The 22,382-nt window shown below is 36.6% G+C and overlaps 1 protein-coding gene across 5 annotated transcripts in view; it reads left to right on the top strand.

The window, feature by feature from the left end:
* The first annotated feature begins 433 nt into the window (after nt 1-433).
* ZNG1A (Zn regulated GTPase metalloprotein activator 1A) overlaps nt 434-22,382 on the top strand; it is a 32,064-nt gene continuing 10,115 nt past the window's right edge. For 2 of the 5 annotated variants that reach the window (XR_015696725.1, XM_014059212.2), the window contains exons 1-10: nt 434-530; nt 1,459-1,607; nt 3,533-3,619; nt 4,049-4,145; nt 4,931-5,022; nt 12,213-12,272; nt 13,242-13,279; nt 16,615-16,661; nt 17,097-17,183; nt 19,292-19,336. Coding sequence is in view for 4 of the 5 variants with exons in the window: in XM_014059212.2 (XP_013914687.2) it covers nt 1,466-1,607; nt 3,533-3,619; nt 4,049-4,145; nt 4,931-5,022; nt 12,213-12,272; nt 13,242-13,279; nt 16,615-16,661; nt 17,097-17,183; nt 19,292-19,336 (695 nt within the window). In the remaining variant the exon portion in view is untranslated. Of the gene's footprint in view, nt 531-552; nt 634-898; nt 1,063-1,458; nt 1,608-3,532; nt 3,620-4,048; nt 4,146-4,930; nt 5,023-12,212; nt 12,273-13,241; nt 13,280-16,614; nt 16,662-17,096; nt 17,184-19,291; nt 19,337-22,382 lie in introns of those variants that run through there. The other 3 variants (XM_087716011.1, XM_014059208.2, XM_087716012.1) reach the window with 3 other exon arrangements.

Here is a 22,382-nt window from a genome sequence, read left to right as displayed (position 1 = left end):
GTTGTAAAATAATCTTCATTGCTTAAAGTTCAATCACAATGTAAGTATAATCTTTATTGTCATTGTACTTAAATACAACGAAATTGGTAATGTTTGGAATCTATTAAGCCTGGTGTTGCATAACTTTTCCTTGTCTTAATAGATGCGCAGTTAAGGTAAACGCGTTACTCTGATCCATTTATAATCCGCGCTATTGCCTTTGTCGCAGAGTGCAGAGAAAAATACTTATTACTCCCTGGTTGAGTAGAGATACTAAAAGCTTCGCTCTAGGTATCACAGTGGAAGCTTTTGAGCAGCTCGGGCGGGGTGGTCGATCTTAAAATTCAAGCTTCTACTCAGCTTCTCCGTTTTGTTGCCTTACCGACTCAAAACTGTTTATACGGTTGAATGCAGGAAGGGCGGAGAAATCTCTCCTACGGTAACAGGTTGCATCTATCAACGCACGAAGCAAAGGAGCGCATGCGTACTCAGGGTAGGAACTTGTCAGTCGAGAGGTGGAGTTACTACAGCGGGAGTCCAAAGCACCGGCGGTAAGCGGAAGTGGGGTTTGGGGGAGGGAGGTGTTGGAAAAGAAATGCGTTGGGTCGGAGGAATTTAGAAATTCATTGTTTGGCTTGGTGAATTAACCCCAACGTGAGCATTGTCGAGGGTATATCTGGGCTTACAGAGCAGCTCGATGGGGTTGAATAGGTTTTCCCGGTTCGCGCGGTGCTTTATTGTCATATTTCTTCAGTTTCGCGCGAAACAGTCCCATTCAGTCTGTCAGAAAGTCTCTAGCTCGGGGACGCCCCAGCCTTGGGTACTTTGAGACCTAGGGACTTCAACTCCCACAATTCCCTCATATGCATGGCTGTCCAGGGAATTGTGGGAGTTGAAGTCCACAGGTCTAAAAATGACTAAGTTGGCTGTCCTTTCTGTAGCTTAAGGGGAAACTGGATGAAGGTGTGTCTCCTGTTTTCTACAGCTGTTGGCATTCTTTCTGAAAAGGCATAAAATGGTCTGAACCTTTTTCCTTGAAAAAGAGACTTTGCTGAGGTCAAGCCCCCTTCCAAGCTATATGTGGTGAGCTGCATTTGATCTTTATGGTTGCTTAAAAGTAGTGTTCAACCTGCATTCCTCATTCTCTATGATGAAAGAGGGAGAAGCCAAAGGACGCTCCTGTTTGAAAGTTCGGGGGGGGGGGAGTATATCAAATACTGTAGCTACTTGTTCCAAAGGTGCTTTTTCAAGAGGCAACTGGACTTTCTGGTTTTTCTTTGAAGACATTTTAGTTTTCATCCAAGAAGCTTCTTTAGCTCTTGAAGCACCTTTGGGACAACCATGACCTGGATGACTGTGAATCTCCATAGACATCATCCTCCTCCATCCCTCTAGGTTCTTGTGTTCAATATTTTACTGAAATCTAGACCTGAGACTTCTTACATAGTATTTCTTAAAACGCTCTCTTTGGTTTGACAGGTGAGAGATGGAAAGTTCATTTATAGATGATGAAGAGGATTGCCCTGAATTGATTCCCATAAAGGAGCCAGCAATAAAGGATAATGTAGAGGACATTCAATCTAGCAACAACTTTAAGATTCCTGTTACTATCATCTCAGGATATTTAGGTAATGAATGGTAGATTCACTCTGATCTCTCAGAGTTCTTGGCTTTTACTGAAGAATTACTTTATTTGAACTTTGTGGTCATAATAATAATAAAAATGGATAGCAATTTTGGGAATGCATGTTACGACCACACAGAAATGTTTGCATCCCTGCAGGTGCCTTCTACTCCTTGGCAGACTATATAAAACAGGATTGACAGAATAATTTGGGAGTTAAAATGAACTTAGAAATATTCCTTTCTGTGAGCTTATTTCTTCATAATATGTGATGATATGGCAAGCATACCCCAACTATCAAGACTTTATGTCTGCTCCTGAACACAAAAGAATAAGCAGAAGCCTTATGCAGATGCTCAAGTCCTGTGAAAGGAAGCTAACCCCAATTTTGTCAAATCCACTGATCTTTCTTATTTGCATAGTGGGCTCCACCTATTTATTTCAAATATTCAGGTAAGAAGACCTGCAAGACTTCTCCCATGTTCTAGAACATTATAATATGGTACGGTGTTTCTTAACCTTGACATCCTGAAAATGCATAGACTTCAACTCCCAGAATTCTCCAGCCAGCATGCTGGGGAATTCTGGAAGCTGAAATCCATACATCTTCAAGTTGATAAGGTTTGGGAAACACTGATATAACACTGATATAGCATATTCCTTGAGAACCTATCAGGCTGGCTAGTGGATAGTGTTGTTTGACTGCTGATTTTTGTTAGAGTAGCATTTTGAAGGCCTAAGACACTGAGATGGCCACTATAGCAGTCCTCTTCACTATGGTTATAATGATTACTGTAGTTCCTGGCATGGGCCTGTTGGTCTGATTGTTTTGGCCAAGTTTAGATTCAGAATCTTTTAAGTTTCAGAATCTTTTAAGTGTCATTTACATATAACTGATTGTGTCACATGATATACTAATTCAAGACAAACTTATTTTATGCAAAGGTTTTCAAGGTGAGGTGTGCAACGTTCCAGAAAATTACAGCAAATTTGAAGCAGTTTGCATGTTTTGGCGAGCATGCACATGCAAAGCAAAGAATGCTAATAAGATTTACTCTTACTTTGCCTGGGCAAGTTAGTAGCAAATTATTTTTTACAGTTTTTGCAGTAAACTGTAAATATAAATGGAGAAAATGAGAAATGAGTAGCTGTCTCAAAAATAGAAATAGAATTCCAAGAAATTCCTGATTCCTCAGAATTATGTAAAATTAACTAAAAATGAAAAATAATTAAAATATTGTTTTAAAATACAGGTTTAATGACTTCCAAAGAAAAGGTTTTTAATTTGTATCATAGTTAGGTAATTGTGGCACTGCAGATTTTGACAATCCCGGCATAGTGGTTTGTGTAAACTCACTATTAGTATTCCTACCTGGGTGTTAGAAGGCAGTTTCTCAACAGGACTATTTCTGTGCTCAAATTATTTTTCTTTGTCCAAGTAATAGTTGAAGGAACATGGAGTCTACTGATAATGGTTCCAGCTCAGACCATAAGCATCTAAGGAAAATTTATAAATCCAAAATTGCATTTTGAAACTGTGTTAAATAGAAGTTTTAAAGTGTATAAAGCATGAAAAGTTCATTTCAATATTTTAATGTTTCTGAAGGTCTCTGTGTTTTATTTTAATCTTCTGTTATAGTTGGCTGATCAAGTAGGTTAAAAGGAAGGAAATCTTACAAAATGTTGAAACTGTTACAAATATAACTGCATTTAAATTATAGTGTCCATAAACATTTCTGTTGTTGTTATGGTCTCAGAATAGACTTACAAACAGGACCTGCTTTTTCAAATATAGGCAATTGCTGGCTTAAAAACTTAGAAGGGTTGGAAATATTTTTTTAAATTATTGGCATGGTATCTCAAAATATCTCCTTAGTATAATGAATGCGGCCTCCTTGTTTAGTCTAGTGAAATTTCTGCTTTCTTTAGGTGCTGGCAAAACTACTCTTCTTAATTACATTTTGACTGAACAACATAGCAAGAGAATAGCAGTTATTTTAAATGAATTTGGTGAAGGTATGTAAGAATGCATGTGAATGGAAAACAAAGTTTCATGTTGAAACCTAAGTGTGTACTTTCATAAATGTATAATGTTTTCTTCCATTTATATTCACACATTTTAAGAGTTGCAATGCAAAATTTGCTTTCTAAGTAATATTATGCACTCTTGCTGTAATCTAAAGACTATGCTTTAAAGTTTGTCCTTTCGAATAAGGACATTAGGATACATGAAGTATAGTAACAGAGAAAGTTAGTTCTATTTACTAAATTACACAAAGTTGATGTTGCAGGAAAATCAGTGTGTGGCTTAATTTTCTGGCTCCCTTGGCATCACTTTCTCAAAAACCTTTGACCATCCAAAAGCTGAAATGTATTATTTTTTCACAGTTTTATTTTCTTTCAATAAAAGTGCTATTTTTATTATAGCTTTCCTTGTTTTCTCAGGTAGTGCGTTGGAGAAATCCTTGGCTATAAGTCAAAGTGGAGAACTTTATGAAGAATGGCTGGAGCTCAGAAACGGCTGTCTTTGCTGCTCAGTAAAGTAAGGATTTTTTATTGGTAAAATTGCCAGTTCTAATATTGAGGATTTAAAGCTACAGTTTACATTTCTCCTGATGAAGGCCAATTATGCTAGAGAAGATCTAGTATTGTACTACAGGTAGTCCTTGACTTACAACCACAATTGGGACCCAGAATTTCCATGACTAAGCAAGAAAAGTTGTTAAGTGAGTTGTATTCAATTTTATGACATTTTTGCCATGGTGGTTAAGCAAATGACTGCAGTTGTTAAGTGATTTGTTAGGAAATCTAGCTTCTCTCATTGACTTTAATTGTCAAAAGGCAAATAGGAAGATCACAAATGGTGATCACATGACCTTGGACTGTTGTAACTACCTGATCTATGTGTTTTAGCAAATTTAGCAAATCATAATAAAATTAAGTTCTTAAAATTAAAATTAAGGTTAAAGAATCATTTGTATTGCAAATTGGACCTATTTTAAGAGAATGGGTATTGATAAGTAACTTCCTTTTTGACACTTTTAAAGTAATAATTTAGAGAAGATATAAGAGAACAGACAGAATGCAGAAAATTTGAAAGTAAACTTTTAAAATTAATATGGGCCTATATATTCACTGTAATTAATTATTTACAAATTAATTATAAGGAGATTTGCAAATAGTTTGTAAACATATTTAATAAATACGCTTACAATCTATATTTCTGGATAGATACATGATTGGGAGATAATAGTTTACACAACATGTAGAATTTGATATAAATATAACATTACAAAAATAATGCTGTTTGTTTAATTTTCTCATTAGAGACAATGGTTTGAAAGCAATTGAAAATTTGATGCAGAAGAAAGGGAAGTTTGATTACATTTTGCTAGAGACAACCGGATTGGCAGATCCAGGTATACAGGGAAATGGGAATGAACGTGAAACTCTTTTTTTCTGGAAAATCTATTACATATGATAAAGATATATTGTAGGAAGTTTCAGTGCACTTCTGCTTTATACTGTATGTTTTATTAATCTAGCTAGGATATAGTTCATAATTAGAATAATCACAGAACAAAGATGGGCAGAGTCAATTAATCTTTATTGTTTCCATCACAACAGCATCAAGGTAATTCCCAGAAGTGCTATATTTACTTATTAGATTTTTAATCTGCCTTTATTACTTGATAAGTAACTCAAACATATATAATACTCCTTCCTCCTCCTCCTATTCCTCACAACAACAACCCTGTGAGGTGGGTTGGGCTGCGTGAGTGTGATTGGCCCAAAGTCACCAAGCCAGCTTTCAGGCCTAAGGCAGAACTAGAACTCACTATCTCCTGGTTTGTAGCCCAGCACCTTCACCACTACACCAAACTGGCTCTCTTCTATACCAAAACCTCAACCTTCACCTACATAATACTCTTCATAAGCAGCACTATCTGTGTAGCTAATCTTGAAAGTGTTGATAGTATATGGTAAATGGTACATGACAGTGGTGGGTTTCAAAATTTTTTAGACCCTATTCTGTAGGTGTGGCCTGTTTTGTGGGCTTGGTGGTCATGTGACTCGGGAGTGGCTTGGTGACCACATGGGAGTAGCTTGACAGTCATGTGACTGAGTGGGAGTGGCTTGGCAATTATGTGACGGGGTGGGAGTAGCTTGGCAGTCATGTGACTGGGTGGGTGTGGCCAAGTTGATGTTACTGAATTCTTTGCCCCAAAGAATGACCTACAAAAAGAAGATATAAAAAAAGGAAATTTATTATTTTGTGCACTTACTACTTAAATAATAATAAAATAAGTACACAAAACAATAAAACAGCTACTTACAGAGGAAATATGGCTGTCTTTGCCAGTCGTCAACATTACTGACCACCTTACACACACACTTCCAGCCCCTCTGCCTCTTCCCTCTTCCTTGATTCACTCAAAGTTTTAAAAACTCACAGTCTGTGCACAGCACACACTCTTCCAGCCCCTCTACCTCTTCCTGGATTCACTCAAGACATTTTTAAAACCCACAGCCTGTGCACAGCACACACACTTCCAGCCCCTCTGCCTCTTCCCTCTTCCTGGATTCACCCAGACGTTTTTAAAAGAGTGAAAGAGTGTGTGTGTGTGTGTACAGGCTGTGAGTTTTAAAAACGTCTGAGTGAATCAAGGAAGAGTGAAGAAGCAGAGGGGCTGGAAGTGTATGTTCCTATAGTATCTTCCAGCCCCTCTGCCTCTTCCCTCTTCCTGGATTCACCCAGACGTTTTTAAAAGAGTGAAAGAGTGTGTGTGTGTGTGTACAGGCTGTGAGTTTTAAAAACGTCTGAGTGAATCAAGGAAGAGTGAAGAAGCAGAGGGGCTGGAAGTGTATGTTCCTATAGTATCTTCCAGCCCCTCTGCCTCTTCCCTCTTCCTGGATTCACCCAGACGTTTTTAAAAGAGTGAAAGAGTGTGTGTGTGTGTGTGTGCACAGGCTGTGAGTTTTAAAAACGTCTTGAGTGAATCAAGGAAGAGTGAAGAAGCAGAGGGGCTGGAAGTGTATGTTCTTATAGTATCTTCCAGCCCCTCTGCCTCTTCCCTCTTCCTGGATTCACTCAGACGCTTTTTAAAACTCATAGCCTGTGCACACGCACACACTCTTCTAGCAGCCCCTCTGCCTCTTCCCTCTTCCCCAACATTCTTTCCCCGTGACCCGTCAAAACCGCGGAGGACAAAATCGCGATCGACGAAAGCGCGCATGTGACATCATCACAGCGCGACGAAAAAAATTAAAAATTGAAATAAAATTAAAATTAAAGCAAGCCGATTCACATAAAGGTAAGGGTTAGGTTTAGGGTTAGGTTAAGGGTTAGGGTTAGGTTTAGAGCGTTAGGGTTACGTTTAGCGTTAGGTTAAGGGTTAGCATTAGGTTTAGCGTTACGTTAACGGTTAGGTTTAGGGTTAGATTTAGGGTTAGGTTAAGGGTTAGGTTTAGGGTTAGGTTTGGGGGGGTTAGGGTAAGGTTTTTGCTTTATTTTTACATTTTTCACTCACAGCGCAATGTTTTCGTCGCGCTGTGATGACGTCAAATGCGCGCTTTCGTCGAGCGCGATTTTGTCCTCCGCGGTTTTGTGGTGGAACCTCTTTCCCCACCCACCCCAGCCACTCACCAGTTCTTTCTTCTTCTGGTTCTTCTTCTGAGAACTTTTCGGCAGCATGGTGAGGATGGGCAGGGCGAGTGAAAGAGCAAACGAGGGGACGGAGCGTTCCGGTATGGGGCCTCCTGACCAACGGGTACTGGAAGGAATGCTAAATTTCACCCATTTGAAACCCACCCCTGGTACATGAATTACTCCTGACTAAAGTTCACTTTCCCTGTTTCATCTACTGGGATCAAGTCTTACTCAACATAATTTTGACAGCCAACTTTTTAATCTATTGCAACTAAAATTTAAAAGTACTTTAGAGCCAGAATAGAGAATCTTTGGCTCTTTAGAGATCGATAATGCCAACTTCTGTCATATCTTGCCATTTCTATACAGCTGATGAGAGTTGGAGAGCGACACTATCAGAAGGGCTGTAGGGGGCGTCCCCTTAATCTTCATCATTTAGTTCTGTTGGAAAGTCAGTAGCAAAGTTGTGCACAAAATAGGGTTGAACAATTCTGTTTACTTACCTTTACTTCCTGAGAATTTCAGAATAGAACTTCAGGATTGTTAGGGACATTGATCAAATCAGGCATCAGGTTAACACTGAACCTCACCAGAACTCAGTTTTATTTAAAAGGTAAGTAATTTTCCCAATTTAAATCCATACATGATCACCTATAAAAGAGAGGAGGCCATTGTTCAGGAAATGGTGGATTTTTCAAAATTGAGACATTTTACATGGCCTCAAATGTATTAGCGTGAAGTTGGTCATCTTAGGATTTATTTTGCTACTTGCAATTTTTTTCAGCAAATCTTTCAGTACCTTTCAGCAAATCTTTTAGCATATAGACAGCCAGCTATTGTCCAATAGTGTTCCCATTGTCTCTGTCCTGGTAGGCTGGATACTTGCTAAGTACTTGCCATCCTTTCATCTGGTTTCATTTTTCCATGCAGCTTTATAACCTCACTATTTTCAAATCTCTGCTTTTTCTAAATTATCCAACTTATTCTCCTATTCATTCTCTAAAATGTTTGTGTTGTGTTTAAGGCACACAAACATAATTACTTTTAATACACACAGATATTTTGGTAAACAGCAGATACCTGTTGTTATAAGAATTTTATTAAACTAAATAGCCACACAAATTACTTTGTGATTCATCATTGTATTTCCCAAATAATTAACTTACTTCCACATATAACCAGATAATAGCATAGGTCATGAATATAAAAGTGGTTGCATAGTATAGCATTTTCTGGTCTTCCGATCCTGTTGTTGTCTACATTAATATTTCTCAACCTCTGCCATTTTTAGTTATGTGGACTTCAACACCCTCTTTTATGCCAGAAAATAGGGCATAGAATAATGGATTTAAATTACAGGAAGGATGATTGCAGTTGAAGGTACTGTAAAAGGAAATCCTAACAATAAGAGCAGTTCAAGAGTAGAAGTCATTGGTAAAGTCAAAGTCTTTATTGTCATTGTACATCATGTATACAACGAAATTGGTTTACCTTCTGGTGCCGTCCATACAAAAATACAAGGCAACATGAATAATATAAAGAATAATCCTTATACAAGTAGTTAGAAAAAAACTAGTCATACGTTTCCATACGTACGCCATATTTTGTGCAACATGTATATTACTCTGATGTATGATCTTATATCCTGGTATATACATATTACACACTACACTGGCACCAGTGAAATTTGTCATATTCATCTGTTTGTGGTGCTATATTGTGTTTAGGAGTCTGACAGTCCATGGGTAAAAGCTGTTTTTAAACCTTTGTTTGTCCGGCTGGTTACACCTCTGTGTCTTCTGCCCGATGGTAAAAGTGAAAAGACATAGAAAAGGCCAGGGTGTCAATAATCCCTAAGTATCTTCCTTACTCTGCTGAAACAGTGAGACCTGGCGATGCCATCCAGTGGTGTTAGGGGGCAACCAATGGTTTCTTGTGCCGAATTAATCACTCTCTGTAGTGCCTTCCTCTCTGCGGCTGTTAAACCAGCATACCATACTGTTATACAGTATGTGAAGACACATTCTATCGTGGACCGATAAAAAGAAGTCATCAGCTGTTGTTCCACCTGATTTTTCCGCAGGACTCTAAGAAATGAAGTCTCTGTTGAGCCTTACTAACCCCCAGGGACATGTTTTTCCAGGTGAGGTCTTGACTAATGAGCACTCCCAAGAATTTAAAAGAGGAAACCCTCTCCACATGGCTCCCTTGATATACAGGGGGACAGGTTCCTCTGTGTGCTTCCGGAAATCCAGCACCACCTCCTTTGTTTTGCTAGTGTTTAGATGTAAGCAAGGAATGGTAGTGGATTTCCATCACTAGATGTTGTCATGCATGGGCTAGAACAGAATTCCCAACCTTTTTGGTTTGCAGACCAGCAGGAGGAGAGGGGATGGTTCTGTGCGGCGGATAAGCGCATGTATGTTCACAACTCCGTTTGCACAAGCGGCAGGCACACGCTCATGTTCTTGCCCACTGCTCGTGCAAATGGGGATGCACACACATGCTTGGCCACTGCTTCAGGCAGTCTGGTTGTGAACAGCTCATGGTCAGATAGTGGACCATGGTTCAGGGGTTGGGAACCCCTGGGTTAGAGGGCCATCTGCCTGACATGCTTTAAATTGGAATCTTGCAAGGAGCAGGATTATCTTGATAAACTAAAAACACCCTACCCTTCCAACTCTGTAATAAAAAATTTTTTTGCCGTGAGTTTTCACTAAAAAATAATGAATGAAAGCTAACAGAAGAACCCCAGGGCCTTTTAAAATTAAATATTAATTGTAGCTTAAAGTAAAAAAAATAATTTTGGCATTCCAATTGTTTCATACTAAGGAGATTGAAATTCTCTGGTTCAGAGCTAAATCGCTGTAATGATAAAATAAATGATAAGATACCCAGTTTGTTAAAGTGGTTGAGACACCAGGCTAGAAACTGAGAGACAATGAATTCCAATCCTGCCTTAGGCACACAGCTAGTTGGTTAACCTTGGCCAGTCCCTGTCTCCCAGCCCTAGGAAGAAGACAACAGCATACCTCTACCAAAAATTGCAGTTGCCAGGAGTCGACGTCAGTGATGGGTTGCAAATATTTCTACTACCGGTTCGGGCACTCCCACATGGGTGGGTGGGGCCTCCAGGCGGATGAGTGGGGCCTCTAAGTGGGTGGGTGAGGCCTCCAGGTGGGTAGGTGGGGACTCCCGCCGCCACTACTACCAGTTCAATCAAACCAGGAGCAATCCACCACTGATTGACATCTCAGAAACACACACACACACACACACCATTTATTTAGCTTTTGTTGTAAACAAATCTTATTTTAGTTTAGTTGGATACTATTAGGCATTCGAAGAAGAAAAATAATAGATATCTGGAAACTATTAGATGTTAAGGCCTTTGCTATGTCTTGCCTGAGTGATTACTATAAACGGTTGACAGGCGCTTCAGTTTTGACACCACTGATGCTTGGGAGCCTACATCTTATCAATTCAGTTGGACAGCTTCAGATATTGAAACAGCTTCAGATACCATTGTTTTATGCATGTCTGCTTCATTTTTTAAGACAGCCTTGACATCGGCTAGATTTGTGAGCTTTTGACAATACTTTAAGTGTTGTCAAATTCTCACAACTTTCACTTGTGGCATTTGGATGTATTGAATCAGCTCACGTCAAAATAAATTGATATTTTTCCAAAGCTATCATTTTTCAACAACATCAGTTTTCATTGCCCTGTAAATGGCAGACTGTTTTTGTTGCTTTTTAATAGTAATGTTTTCGTAGATGTGTTCAAAGACAAAATGAATATTGCTCAATTTCATTTCAGTTTTTCTGCATTGTTCTTTACAGATGAAATCTATGTAAATAGCTGTTAGTCACCAACGATTCTAGCATGCTTGGAGCATTATAATTATGTTTTTATTACTGATGTTGCTATAGAGTAAGCCCAAAAATTGCTTTGTTTCATACTGATTGAAGTATATCTGTGCAGAAATGTTAATTCTAAAATAAGGAAAAAACCGATTGTAAGAATTTTATTGTAGGAAATAGAATTTATATCTGGTATTCTATTGTTTAATCCTAACTCTTTAAAATTCTACTAAACTAGAATGGAGTTAAGTAATTCATTGGGAGTACATCCCATTATGATTTCTGTTGATACAAGAAAATGTCTGTAAATTAAACTGAGCATGAATTTTAAACATACAGAAAAGGAGAAAAAGAAAAAATGTTTTTGAAAACTTTATAGTATATAATTAATGTTTATTAATATGTATCTTGAAAATGGAACACCATAGGTTGATCAAGAAGTTTTCTGTAAATGATATTTTCAGTTCAGTGATACAATAGTCCTTGACTTACAGCCACAATTGAGCCCAAAATTTATATTGCTAAGGAAGACAGTTGTTAAATGAATTTTGCCCCCTTTTACAACCTTTCTTACCACAATAGTTAAGTGAATCACTGGAGTTATTAAGGTCATAACACAATAGTTTAGTGAATCTGGATTTTCATTGACTTGCTTGTCAAAAGGTGATCACATGATCCAGGGGACATGGCAACCGTCAAATGCATGCCAGTTGCCAAATGTTGGAATTTTGATCATGTGTCCACAGGGATGCTACAATAGTTGTAAATGTAAAAAAAGGTCATGTCACTTTTTAAAGTGCTGTGATAACTTCAAACGGACATTAAATGAATGGTTGTAGATTGATCTACCCAAATCTCCCTAAGCTACTGTTGAAGGTTTTTTTATACATAAAGTGAAAATCAAATGTTGTACATAGTACTCTTTTTTATTAAAAATATGATCAAAACAAATACTTTATATTTTTTTTATTTTATAAGAAATTATAATTTGTAAGCATTTATCATTTTTTCTTGCTCTTTGAGTTCCCCCGTGTTTGGAATATAAGAAATGGAAACGTTTGTTCAGTTGCTATATTCTACATGTTTTATTTGCTAGGTTCTGTGGCCTCCATGTTTTGGGTTGATGCTGAATTGGGAAGTGACATTTATCTTGATGGTAAGAAAATTAATATTTGAATATCTAGTATGTGTGTGTACACAAAGAGAGATCCTGATATTAAATGAAACGCAATTATGTTCAAAACAATTTTGCTTAATGGGGTTCTTTAAGCTATTTAGATATATTTGGATTTTTGAGAAAATGTTGTGCGTATTATCACAAAATGGCTGCGAGGCATGGGATATTATACTTTCACAAAATGTCAGAAGATATTAAACTGATGAATCTTAAATTTTAGATTTTGTACCTTCCCACCAACTATTTTCTTTGCTAAGAAAATACTTATTTCACATCTCAGAAGACAAAGCAATTCACCTCTTATTAAATTTTTATAACTTAATTTTATAAGCAAGAAAATGTTCCCAGATTGCTTTCTTTCACACAAAGAAAATATACACAAACCACATGGCCAGCATTGGTTTGAGTCAGATTTTCCCTCTTCCTTTGTCTCAGGATTATCTCCTCTAAACAAGGATTGGCTCTCTTCCTATGGAACAGCCCAATTCAGTACATTCAGACATGCACCTAACCACTCTATTCATTATAGAAACATATTCAGTCCTTCTCTTCCCTCTCCTTACTTGCAGTAGCTTCTTAGTTTTTTATTTTTGGTTCTTTGATTGAAAGGGAAGAAAATTGATTGATTGGAAAATCCCAGTTTATTGCCATCTCCTCTTGTTTCTTTCTGGAAAACATTCTGGATTTCTTTGGAGCCATGAGACATATACCATAGGAAGAGGAAAAGGCAAGACTTGTGTGCTTTCCAAAAGCTTCGAATTCAAATCATTTTTACTATTCCTGAAAGTGCCTGCAATAATTTTTTTAAATTAACCTCAGCATCTAAGGAAATGTTTTGAAGGGTTATTGCATCTTAGGTTATTTATTTTCTTAATTCCATGTAAATAGGTAAGACGCTGTGAATTCTATTGGTATTCTTCAAATCAGGACTCTTCCTTTCTTCTTTAGGTATAATATCGGTTGTTGATGCAAAGCATGGACTACAGGTAACATAAGATGGTTATTATCAGTTACACAGCAAAGAAAACAAACTGATTATTTTTGTGTGCCTAATAAACTAGGATCCTTGACTATGTGTGCCTCTTAGAGTAGTCCTTTACTTACCACTGTAATTGAGCCAGAAATTATGGTTGTAAGTTGTAGGTAAATGGATCAACGTGTGATCCCACCTTATTTTATGACATTTTTTGCAGCAATTGCTGCAGTCATTAAGTGAATTTGTTTTCTCCAATGGATGCTTTTTATTGGACATTGGAAGTAAATGGCAGGAACTGACCAAAAACAATGGCAACAATCACAGTCACACGATCCCCGGTCATTGCAAATGGATATAAAAGTGAGCTGGTTGCGGGGTGGTGGTGGTGGTGGTGTTGCAGCCAGAATTTTGAAAATGAGCCATAAGTGGTTCTAGGGAGATCTGAATGATCACTAACTCAGGACTAAAAATTTGCGTAAATCTGAGCAGTTAAGTACTGTACATACATTTATTTATATCATGATTTGCCGTACCACAATGGATTTTAAGGTTCATGCAACATGAATAAATCGTCTGGTTTTTTATGTGACAATAAATATACTTAGATTAATTGTTTTATATACTATATATGGAAGTATTTTTTATAATTGACATTAAAAAAAACTTGCCAAAAGTTTTTGAAGTAATGTATAATGTTTGATATCTTTGGAATGTAATCCGCTGTGCGTTATTCAATCAGCAGACATGTAAAGAGCCTGACACATTGCCAGTTAGATGGCAGCCTTTACATTTTCTCAGTCATACGCCAGATAAATAACTTTTGCTTTGTGTAGGGAATTTGCGATCTTGTCCAATTCCTATGGTTTCAAAGCCTGACCTTTGCCTTGGCATATGATTAAAAAACGTCCGGAGGCCATACAAGTGATGACACTGGGATAATAGGTAGCAATTTAGAAGTGTCATGCTTCAAGGATCCAACCTAGTCCGTGTGAAGCTGAGAAATTTTACCCTGTGGCTAGCAAGCCAAATTGAAACTGAAATGGTAATTGATATCATGGACTATCACCCTAATGGGATTGTCACCTAGGAATCTGAAATATTCATGTTTTAATCTAAAGGCGAATGATTGGACAGCTTGCAATGACAGGTCACAACACTGAGGATTTAAACCAGGGGTGCTGTTCTTTTTAAATGTACAAAGCATTTCATGGAAAAGAATCAGTGAAAATAAATAAAAGGTCAAAAGAGAGTTCTTGTGCTATTGTACATCTTTGTCAAAATATTTAATCAGAAAATACTTTTGAAACTTTTTTTTTTCAAATTTGCAACGTGGTTTAAAAATATTTGCAGCTGCATTTAAATCCCTTCTCAACCTTTTGGCCAAGATCAAATCTATGAAAAGAACCTTTCCATTGCATGTTCTTCTTTTCCATAAAATACTATGTCACACTGGAAGCATCTATATCGGGAATGAAATGCTACCGGTTCAGGCCAGTTTAGGCGAACTGGTAGTAAAAAATGCTGCCGGTTCACCTGAACCTGTAGTAAAAAATGCTAGAAATCACGCAGCATAGCTAATTGTCGGACAGCTGATCATTGGAACTTTTAAAAAACTTTTTAAAGCATTTTTTTTACTAGCTATTCGGCTGAACTGGTAGTTCCGACAATCAGCTATGCGGTAATCAGCTGTGCCATGTGATTTATATTTGCTAAAAAGCAGGAAATCCTGCTTTCTAGCAAATCTATAATGTGTGGCACAGCTATTGTCGTCCCCCCCTGCTGTTCTATTTACCTTTGCAGGCTCAGAAAAGGCTTCTTAATCCAGTGCACACGCACATGAAATGAGCCGGTAGACTTCCGAGCATTTCACCCCTGATCTATATTGCCAGGGTAGTATAGTATAGGGTTAAGGGCAGAAGAAGACCAGGCTTAGCCGTGGAGTGACTTGGAGCCACCAACTCTTCAGCACAACCTACCTCAAAGATTTCTTTATAGATGAAGTGAAGGGAGATTCCTGTATAAGTCATTCAGAGTTCTTCAAGGAAAAAAAATATAAATTTAACAAACTAATATTCAAATTAAGTGTTGAAATACCACAGCAGTGATTAACATGAATACAGTTAGTTCTCAACAACAGTTTATTTAATGACCAGTTGCAACAGCACTGAAAAAAAGTGACTTACGACCAGTTTTCCCACTTATGACTGTTGAAACATCCCCGTGGTCACATGATCAGAATTTGAGCAGTTTGGCAACTGGCATGTATTTATGACAGTTGCACTGTCCCGGGGTCATGTGATCATCATTGCCAGCCAGCATCCAATGGGAAAAGCCAGATTTATTTAACAATTGTGAGGTTCATTTAACTGCAATTATGGCAAACAAGGTCCTAAAATGAGAGTCATCATCCATTCACTTAACAACTGCCTTCCTTAGCAATGGACATTTTGGATTCAATTGTGGTTGTAGATTGAGGATTACCTGTAATTGTGAAGTGCTGGTGGGGGTGTATTAATCCAGGACCATTGGCAGCTAAGTGAATGGATGATGACAGTCTAACACAGTGTTTTTCAACCACTGTGCCGCGGCACACTAGTGTGCCGTGACATAGTGTAAGGTGTGCCGTGGGAAAAACACTTTATATATAGTCAATATAGGCACAGAGTTAAATTTTTTTAACATTTTCTAATGGTGGTGTGCCTCGTGATTTTTTTCATGAAAAAAGTGTGCCTTTGCACAAAAAAGGTTGAAAAACACTGGTCTAACACACGGGTGTCAAACTCACGGCGTCACATGATGTGATGTGACTTTTTCCCCTTTGCGGAGTTGGGGTGGGCATGACCTGGGCGTGATGCATCTGGCCCGTGGGGTGCCAAACTGGTCTAACAGAATGTATCTCAAGCAGATAAAACAATGAAATATAGATACCTTTATTAGGTTTTCTGTGAACATTCAGAACTTTTCCTTTCAGAAAGCAACCTCAATTTTTCTGTAAAATTTTTAAAAAAGTTATTAAAAGACAGATTAAAATTTCTACTAATGTTATAATTATAGAGAGAATTAGCAACATCAGTCTCAGTTTATTTGATCTGAGTATAATATTTCTCAAGGCCACTGACAAATAGAAGCAGATCGGAGGCAGCTATTTTAAGTACGTCGTACATCTGGTTGGGAGTTTTTCTCTTTAATCTTTTCTTCACCTGATGCTTGAGACTGAAACATGAAAAACAATTAACGATATTCCAGATATTTTCTGCATAATGTGTACTCTGTAAATATCAGTGATTCAGTTTACAACACAAAATATTCCTCTTTATAATGGTGGTTTTGAATCTTCTTTTCCAGCACCTGAAAGAAGAAAAACCAACGGGCCTTATTAATGAAGCTGCTAGGTATTGGTGTATTGCAGGTTTTATCTCTAAATCTTAACAGCTTGTTTAATGGGAAGTGTATAAACAATTTTTAGATTTCTGCTCGGTGTATTCCATCAGAATAAGTAAGTGTGTGCTACTTTTAAATGACTTCTTAGTTCAGCATTTTACCTTCTCTTGTACAACGGGTTCTCTTTATTGTAATGAAAATGACAAAGAATCTTAAAGTCTGAATATTTTTTTATTAACAAATTACAATTAATGTAGTCTCCTTGAAAGATAAATAAAAGTGATAATAAAAGTTATGTTGTTGGTTTGAGCTCCGAACATGGCAATTTGGTTGCCAAGATGTCAAGGAGACATCTTCAATGCACATTTCAGGTGATACTTGAATTAGTAAGCACCCAAATACTTTGTGTTTACTTATTTTACTTATTTTTCACACATTTTCCCTAGGCAAGTGGCCTTAGCAGATCTTATCATTATCAATAAGGTAGACTTGGTTTCACAAGCTGAACTGATGAAATTAAGAACAGCTATCTGGTAAGCATACATTTATTTTCAATATCTATTTAAAATATTTTTATGCTGTCTTTTACTTTAAAAAAATCCTTAGTTTAGAAATCAAAACAAGTACAATTAAAAGAAGTTTAGAGGTTTACATTGCATTTAAACTATCTAATCATTTAGGTCAGTATTTCCTAACCTCGTCCACTTTAAGACATGTGGATTTCAACTGACATGCTGACTGGAGAATTCTGGGAGTTGAAGTCTTCATATCTTAAAGTGGACAAGGTTGGGAAACACTGATTTTGGTGAACCATGTAAAAGCAGTAGAAAAATAAGCAACTTTTCACCTGAGAGAAGGGTTTTGTTTTGTTTTGCTTTTGTCTTCAAGCATTAATGAGTTCAGCAAGATAAAGTGGCTCCTGGGGAATTTGTTGAAATATTTATTGTTGTTTTCCTATGACTGTGGCCACTGGAACAGTAGATTATATGGGATTAAAAGAGTACATTTGATTTATTGTCAGGTATTTAAATTAATACCTTCTCTTTGGATTTACAGCTTTTTACTTGCTGTAGGCATGACGTTTTGTATGAAGTGAAACTGCTAGAACAAAGATTAGTTGTAGTCTCCATGAAATCAGGAAGCTTTTGACTAAGGCAGAATTACAACCACTGTCATTAATCATATGTTAACCCTTTATTGGAAGAAAAAGATGCCCAGCTATTTCTGCTTTGGCAGTAGAGTTGGATTCCGCAGTGTGGAGGACTCTGCATACTGTAGCTGAAATCCTTTGTTTCATTTAGCTATTCATTTAGCAATATTGCTATTGCTATTGCTTTGTTTCATTTGTAAGCTACCCAGTATGATCTTATCAGTGAGATGGGCATATAAATTTAATAAATAAATAAATAAATAAATAATGTCCAGGTTAAGGGCATAAACTGGATTATAGAATTGACAGGCTACATGCTGCTTAGTTGTACCTTAGTTGTGTGATCAATGTGGTAACTTTAACATTTGGGGTAGACATATGATTTCAGAAGTTCCCTGACTGGAAATTTAGTGGGCAGTCTTGTGCTATAGGTCCAGTACCCATTTTTCTCTCTCAGAGCAACCTCCCTTTTTTGCCCTTAAGCCTACAACTCCCACCAACACCAAAGGCTCAACTGTTTTCAACATTATTGTGGTATCATCATGCTCTTCCACAACCTTCAGAAGCCAAATAGTTTTATAAACTATGAAGCATAGTTCTTGAGTCCAAAAGAAGTTCTCCCTCTCTTAGCTGAGGGATTATATGAAACTGTAGATTTCCTGATTTCTAATGTTCTTTTCAAACAGCAGATTTCTTTTACATCCACAATTCCAACAGTTAAATAAATTAGAAAATCGGATAAATTGGGGAAAGCTTCATTGTGTCTATAAGCACCAGTATACCTGCAAATACTTTTTGGTGGCAATCAGTCTCCCTGCTACGCCAGATCTATAAATCCTCTTCTGAATCTAATTTAATTATAAAAAGAAGCAAGAAATCTGTAGAAAAAGGAAACTATATTTTTTTTCTCAAAAGAAGAACCCTGTGAAGTAGATCGGCTGGCAATGAGTGATCAACCCAAAGGGATCCACCAAACAACATAGATGAGTTGAGTTTTGAGCCCTAGTCTCCTCAGCAAAAGTTCAAGAGTTAATCACTGTACTACACTGGCTCAATACATAACAATCATCTTGGAGGATTTGCACAACAATGGCATTTCTCTATGAATCTTTAAATTATCATATGAGGCAGTTGATCTGCCTCTTTGAGCGTTCTTCTTGCAGGAACTTGAAATCAAGCATTGCCTGTAGCTATTTCAGTTCTTTGGAAAGTCCTCCCTGCTGAATTTGAGGAGCATTTAAAAACACACCCTGTGCGTTTGGTTTTCCTGTTGAACATTTTAAATTAATGTTTAATGTTCTAGAAATTGTGGTTTTATATTTTCATTAAACTTCCAGAAAGCCTTGTTAATTTATAATATGTAGAGTCTATTATTATTGTTTTTGCAGGGATCAGATTAAACATAAGAATCTAAATTTTGTCAAGTGAATTGTAAATTATTTCTGATCATAAGTATTCTATCTTTTTTCTTCCCTTCTTCAATAATGTTAGCACAATAAATGGAGTTGCCAACATTTTAGAAACTCAGCGTTCAAGGTAATTAAAACAATGCTAAATTAACCACTTTTTCCTACTATTGTGAATATTATACATTAATCTGAAAAGTGCATTTTATTCAAGAATATTCTTTATGCAAGATATGAATAATTTAGTAAATTGCATCATTTTATATAATTATATACTTTTTATTTCATATACGTTTGTCTATACAGATACTCCATCTGGTTGAAAAAAATAGATGTTTTAGTATATCAGAATGGTAGAACGTATTAGTGTGGGTTTGTGTGTGTGTTAACACTTTCAAGTCAGGTTGATCTCTGGCGACTTCCTGAACAAGTGACAGAAATTGTTTGCCATTTATTTCTTCCTTCCTAGGACTCAGAGAAAAGCAGCTGACCCAAGGTCACAACTGTCTGAGTTTCTAAGGCAGGATTAGAACTCAGTCTCCTGTTTTTAACCTAGTGAGAACATATGATAAGATATAATATAATACATTATCTAGTCCAACCCTTAGCTGGCCATTCAATCCCCACTACCTTGTCCAAAACATTGTTATAGGACCCTTGGACAACCAGGTACATTTATAATTAAACTGAGTAGAGTATCTGTAACAAGGCAAATAGGATTTTATTAACTATAGAATGTATCTCAAGTAATTAATAACCTTACTGTTTTTTATATTATATTAATTTAAATTTAATTTTACTAAATTGATTAAAGCTAAAGTGTATACATTTTATTAATTTGTTTGGGAAAAGGTACATCAAATAAGTAAACAGTCTATCAAACATTTAACAGCCTTTCTTTTTATTCTCAACCCCTAAGTAACAATTGATATAAGCAAAGCTTTAAACATTTCCCAAAACAAAAATGCGTGCAGAGAAACAAAAAAGAGTGCAGAGAAGAGCAACAAAGATGATTAGGGGACTGGAGACTAAAACATATGAAGAACGGTTGCAGGAACTGGATATGTCTAGTTTAATAGAAAGAAGGACTAGGGGAGACATGATAGCAGTGTTCGAATATCTCAGGGGGTGCCACAAAGGAGTCAAACTATTCTCCAAGGCACCTGAGGGTAGAACAAGAAGCAATGGGTGGAAACTAATCAAGGAGAGAAGCAACTTAGAACTGAGGAGAAATTTCCTGACAGTTAGAACAATTAATCAGTGGAACAGCTTGCCTCCAGAAGTTGTGAATGCCCCAACACTGGAAGTCTTTAAGAAGATGCTGGATATTTATTTGTCTGAAATGATATAGGGTTTCCTGCCTAGGCAGAGGGTTGGACTAGAAGACCTCCAAGGTCCTTTCCAACTCTGCTATTGTATTATATGCAATTGATAATGAGATCTAATGAAATTATCATTACATTCTGAATTCTTATAATGCAGTGTTTAAATATTTGCTAACATTTAAATGTACAATAGGTAGTCCTCAACTTATGACCACAATTGAGTGCAAAATTTCTGCTGCTAAGCAAGACAGCAAGTGAGTTTTGTCCCATTTTCAAACCTTTTTGCCACAGTTTTTAAAGGAATCACTGCAGTTGTTGAATGAATCATGCCGTTGTGAAGCAAATCTGGCTTATCCCATTGACTTTGCATGTCTGAAGCCAGTTGGGAAGGTTGCGTATGGTGATCACATGATCCCGGGACAGTGCAACTCTCATAAATACATGCCAATTGCTAAGTGCCCAAATTTTGATCACGTAACAATGGGGATGCTACAATGGTTGTAAGTGTGAAAAACCATCATAAGTCGCTTTTACAATGCCATTTTAATTTAGTATTCAGTCACTAAAATGAATGGTTGTAATTCAAGGACTACCTGTATAGGAATATGTAGTCCTTTAGATATTGCTAGTCAATAATAGAAGTTGTAAAGTTGCACTTTACATATTTTTTAACATAGTACTAATTCAGGAATGAAGAAAGCACAACAGATGTTAACAGAAGAATGTAGGCAATATCACAGAACACCAGGTGTTCATTTAGTCTAATGCAAATAAAGTTCTTGTGTAATTTTTCTTATCTAAAGATGCTAGAAGGCATATATTTAATCCTGTATTGACTTAGATCTATTGGATTATTACACTCATTTTCCTCCTATCTAACTTGTTCTAGAAAATATTTTTCTAAATAGTATATGCAAATTTATAACAGAGATAATATTATACAACAGGATGCAAAGAACCTTGTAGATATCACTTATGAAGTGCAATGCACTCATATTTTGCCTGAGAGCAAAATGTTATGATGCAATTTTGTGTTACTTAACAGCCGAATACTGCTTTTTCAAACATTTTAATCCCATTAACAGGTCCATTGATACAATTTCATTAGAAATTCAGAGGATTTATGTCCTGCTGCTAAACAGTTGCTTTACGAACATTCTTTTCTATAGTGACTGTCATGTTGGTTTACAGGGATTACAGTCTTTATCATTCTTTCTTTTCTTTTTTATAAAGTTTTTTATTGAACACAAATTAAAACATTGGACACAGTGTAACTGTCCTGGCAAAGTCCTTTCCATACATACTAAGATATAAAGTTATACATTATAACCACCATGCTTATTTACAATAGGTCTATTCAGTATTTACAGATATAAAAATATCGTATTTCCAACCATGATGCTTTGTTTTTATCTTATACATTTTCACTGTTATAGTTTTATACGTAATTCTAATCTTCATTCTATTAGTTATTGCTTATTTTGGGTCTTTCCTTTTTTGTTCCAACTGTCGATAAAATTTATCCTAGATCTTATAATATTCTGATTCGTCTTTATTCTTCAATTCCCACATCAATTTATCCATTTCAGCACAAATCAGAATTTTCTTAATTACTTCCTTTTCTTGTGGAATTTCCCTGTTTTTCCAGTTTTGGGCAAAGACCATTCTTGCTGCTGTAATAATATGTTTTGTTAAGTAGATTACCCCTTGCTATGTTTATCATTTATGATTCCCAAAAGAAGTAGTTCTGGTTTAAATTCTATTTACTCTTTGGTTATCTCTGTCAGCCACCTTTGAACCTTCTGCCAATATTCTTCTGTTTTTTGGCACGACCACCACATATGATAGTAC

This window comes from Thamnophis sirtalis, unplaced genomic scaffold, assembly GCF_051295495.1.
Source record: "Thamnophis sirtalis isolate CommonGarterSnake01/CBP01778 unplaced genomic scaffold, rThaSir2_p1.2 scaffold_5, whole genome shotgun sequence".
Taxonomy (NCBI): domain Eukaryota; kingdom Metazoa; phylum Chordata; class Lepidosauria; order Squamata; family Natricidae; genus Thamnophis; species Thamnophis sirtalis.
Note: the sequence above shows the minus strand (reverse complement) of the source record. Positions and strands in the feature narration are given on the sequence as shown.